Raw genomic sequence first — 3,339 nt, 5'->3', positions numbered from 1 at the left:
TAAATTTAGAGATATAACAATTTAACAAAACTAATAAACTAAAATGAAACTATAAAAACTTATAATCAAATACAAACTTGTGAAAACCTTTTTAGAATTAAATTAAAATATATTTTTAACAAAAAGCTGTATTTACATCAATTTACATAAACTACAGTTTAACTCGTGTACATATATAAAATAATTTAATACTTATATATATATAAATAATAAGTTAACAGCTTCAAGAACATTATAAAATGTAAAATTGCATAAAGCGAAATGTTTTCAATTTTTATATTTTATAAGTATAAGCAGTACCTAATACAAAGCTTTTTGTTGGCATGGTTTTTATAAGGTAAGCAAATATTTTAAAGAAAACTTGCAAATATTTTAAAGGCACACGCTAATTTTTTTCAATTAATGTTATTATCCTTAAAAACTTGAACAAAAAACTATAATCAAAAAAATCTGTAAGACCCAGTTATTTAAAATCTTGTTTTTCTCAAATTTAAATAAGTATAAGTAAAAAATAGCTTAGAGCTTTTAAGACATCTTGAAGCTCTTAACCTGTGTTTTAACACTCAAAAAAAAAAAGCAATAAAGTTAAAACAAAAAATTAATATCAGACAAACTTGAAACATTTGTTCTTGTCATGAGGCAGCTTTGTTTTGAACAGCACTGAATCAACTCTGTACTGAGTGAACACGAGTGGCATGTAGCCAAATATCCTGGCCAGCTTGTTTATACAAACCTGTCTCTCATCAAAGTGGCCGTCACTGGACGACAAGGCCACAGGGCATCCAGGACACCTGAACGTCCACCTTGATGTTACTTTTACTGGGGGTTTTCCAGTGACATAACTCACTAGAAAGTTCATGGCAATGTCCTCGCAGTTCATGAACTCATCCACCAAATCTCTAACCACCTGAGGCATCCAGAGAGTATACAAGCGCAAGTAGTGGGTGTGTAAAAATGCGGCACCCGTCAGAACCATGGACAATTCACAAGTGTGGTTCGAGTTGTAGTTCCACTGCTTGTCCCTCTCATTCCAAGCATGAAATCTTCCAGGAAATCCAACCACTTGATCACGGGACTCCCTCCACACCCGAAATCCAAACAGTATCTCGTCATGACGCAGATTAGCATCATCATCTAATGACAGCACTGCGTCTGTCTCTATGATGTCATATGGAATAAATCGGTTGTTCAAACTATTAAACTTTGTCCTAACAACTGCTACTTCTACTCCTATGTCAGGCCACTTGAGGTCTAGGGAAGGTTGCTTAGGTGAATTCCAGACCACAATTACTTTGTTTAAGTGTGGAAGATCTTTAAGCCTTAATACTGCTTGCATCAAAACTTCATCCCTTTCATAGGTAAGCATGATAATTGTAAACTGCTCCCTTGGATGGTTTCCTCCCAATGATTCTTGGTAAACTTTACCACTACCTCCCTGACCTCCATTGACTGGTCTAAACCCATGACTTGAACCTTTAAACTGCGCATCTGTTGGTAGAGTCCTGTCATCAGGCAAGCTTGGATACAACTGGAAAGGGCCAGGAATTTTGTTCCAAACTTCTTTAGAGTCCATTGTAGTAATTGTAAAGTTTCTTATGTATTTTTCGGAAGCAAACTTCTGTTCAGGTGGTGGAATACCAAACTCTGATTTTGCATCACCTGGCTGGGGTTCTTTGCTTTTTACACTGTAAGAAGGGTGGGTAATAAGCTCAGTGTTTGTGTCTTTAACTGGAAGAGGAGGAATCATCAACCTGCTTCTTATAATTGCAAGCATAGACTTCAGTATGTTTGTTGGGGATATCATATAGTTATCATATATAAACCTACCCTGTTTTCTCATTGAAAGAATGTCAGCATGTGGGTAGCTTGACAAAAGGTAAGGTATCTCTGAAGTTCTTGACTTTGGAATTATGACTGCTGCTTTGTTCCAGTCCACAAATTCATTATAAGGTAAAGTAGCTTCATTGCCTACTACCACTGGAACTGAACCTGACTTTATTGCTTCTTTCAATCTTGTTAAAAACAGAACTGAAGACTTTTTACTTTTAGGAGGAGGAGGTATTATAACATAAGTTGATTGTGATGTGGCTGCCATTCTTGATGTAGAATCTCCGCACAAAATCCACTCTGAATCAAAACCTCTTACATTTTGCTGGTCAATTGTGCAATGAGACTTGATTAAATATTTTCCTCCTATTTGTTCTTCTCTGAATTTTGTAAGAATTGAATTGAAGTTGTTATAAAGTTCATCTTCTGTGTTACCACCCCATTCCCCTTCAAATGATAAGAAGTAGTGTCTCATTGCTGGAACTTGATACTCTACATCTTGCCTTGCTTTTCCAAAGTCGATTTCCTCTTGTATAAAATTAGAGTAAGTTAGAGGTGGCAGCACAAAATCAAAACCTAAACGCACTTGGTTTGTTTCAAAATTACTTTGTGCTAGAATTGCCCTACCACTGTCTACATTCTTTAAAATGTTCTGAACAGTTTTATGGTAAGACACTTGTACAAGAAGATGATTTCGTCCGTCACCTCTCCAGTAAGGAAGGGCGTGCAGCCAACTTTCAACCACATTTGAAAACACATTTTCTTCGAGTTCTCCAATTACAACAACATACAAGCAAGCTTGTTGGGCACTAGATGTTATGTAAGGAGACTTCTCACTAAGCAAGCTAGCCACTTGCTCAACTATTTCACTTTCTGGAACAAGTGGTTCAATGTCAATCTTAGAGTCATAGACATAAACTGGAAACTCAGAGAACAAAGAGCACCTTGAGTAGTCAAAACAAGTTTCCATAGTGCAAGTTTGATATCTATTTGGTGGTTTCATAACCACATCGTCATCTGCTGAAGCCAGCAACTTTGAAGGAGCTGGCATTTTTGGCAGCAATGCTTCATACTTTTCATTCTTAAGCTGAGATATTTCTCTTTGTAAACGTCCAACTTCAGATTTTCCTTGCTTTATATTTTGTTCAATTAGATTTAGAACTTTCTGCTTATTTGTAATGCTTTCTTGAATTTGGTTCAACTTTGCCTCTAGTCCTTTCAACTCATTGTTTATGGAGTCTTTAATATTGTTTAGATCACGTATCTGCTTAACATCCTGTCCTTTGAACTGAGGATCATATTTATAATCTCCTCTTGAACTATACGACCTACTTGCAAAGTTAAACAAGTGATCCACTATAAAGCTGTACAGTAGAAAAATTGTAAAAAATACCCATGCTAGTTTTGAAGGTCTAATCATAATGAAAGACTTTATTTTTTTCAGGATACTGATAGTTCTTTTAATTCTCTCAAAGCATTGTACATTCTTGACTAATAACTAACTAAATTTAA

The 3,339-nt window shown here is 35.5% G+C and overlaps 1 protein-coding gene across 1 annotated transcript; it reads right to left on the bottom strand.

Annotated features, from left to right (window-relative positions):
• Window positions 1-263: 263 nt before the first annotated feature.
• Window positions 264-3,339, bottom strand: LOC145849743 (exostosin-like 3). The gene has a single exon (XM_082954788.1). It carries the CDS (start codon window positions 3,245-3,247, stop codon window positions 605-607), a length of 2,643 nt encoding a protein of 880 aa, XP_082810914.1. The 5' UTR covers window positions 3,248-3,339; the 3' UTR covers window positions 264-604.

The sequence above is a fragment of the Thalia democratica genome, chromosome 2, assembly GCF_965202585.1.
Source record: "Thalia democratica chromosome 2, ktThaDemo2.hap1.1, whole genome shotgun sequence".
Classification (NCBI taxonomy): Eukaryota; Metazoa; Chordata; class Thaliacea; order Salpida; family Salpidae; genus Thalia; species Thalia democratica.
The sequence above is the reverse complement of the archived record's forward strand: the minus strand, read 5'-3'. Positions and strand labels throughout refer to the sequence as shown.

What these genes read in the sequence shown, in the direction of transcription:
- LOC145849743 (XM_082954788.1), bottom strand. Translation starts at nt 3,247, where the DNA reads ATGATTAGACCTTCAAAACTAGCATGGGTATTTTTTACAATTTTTCTA.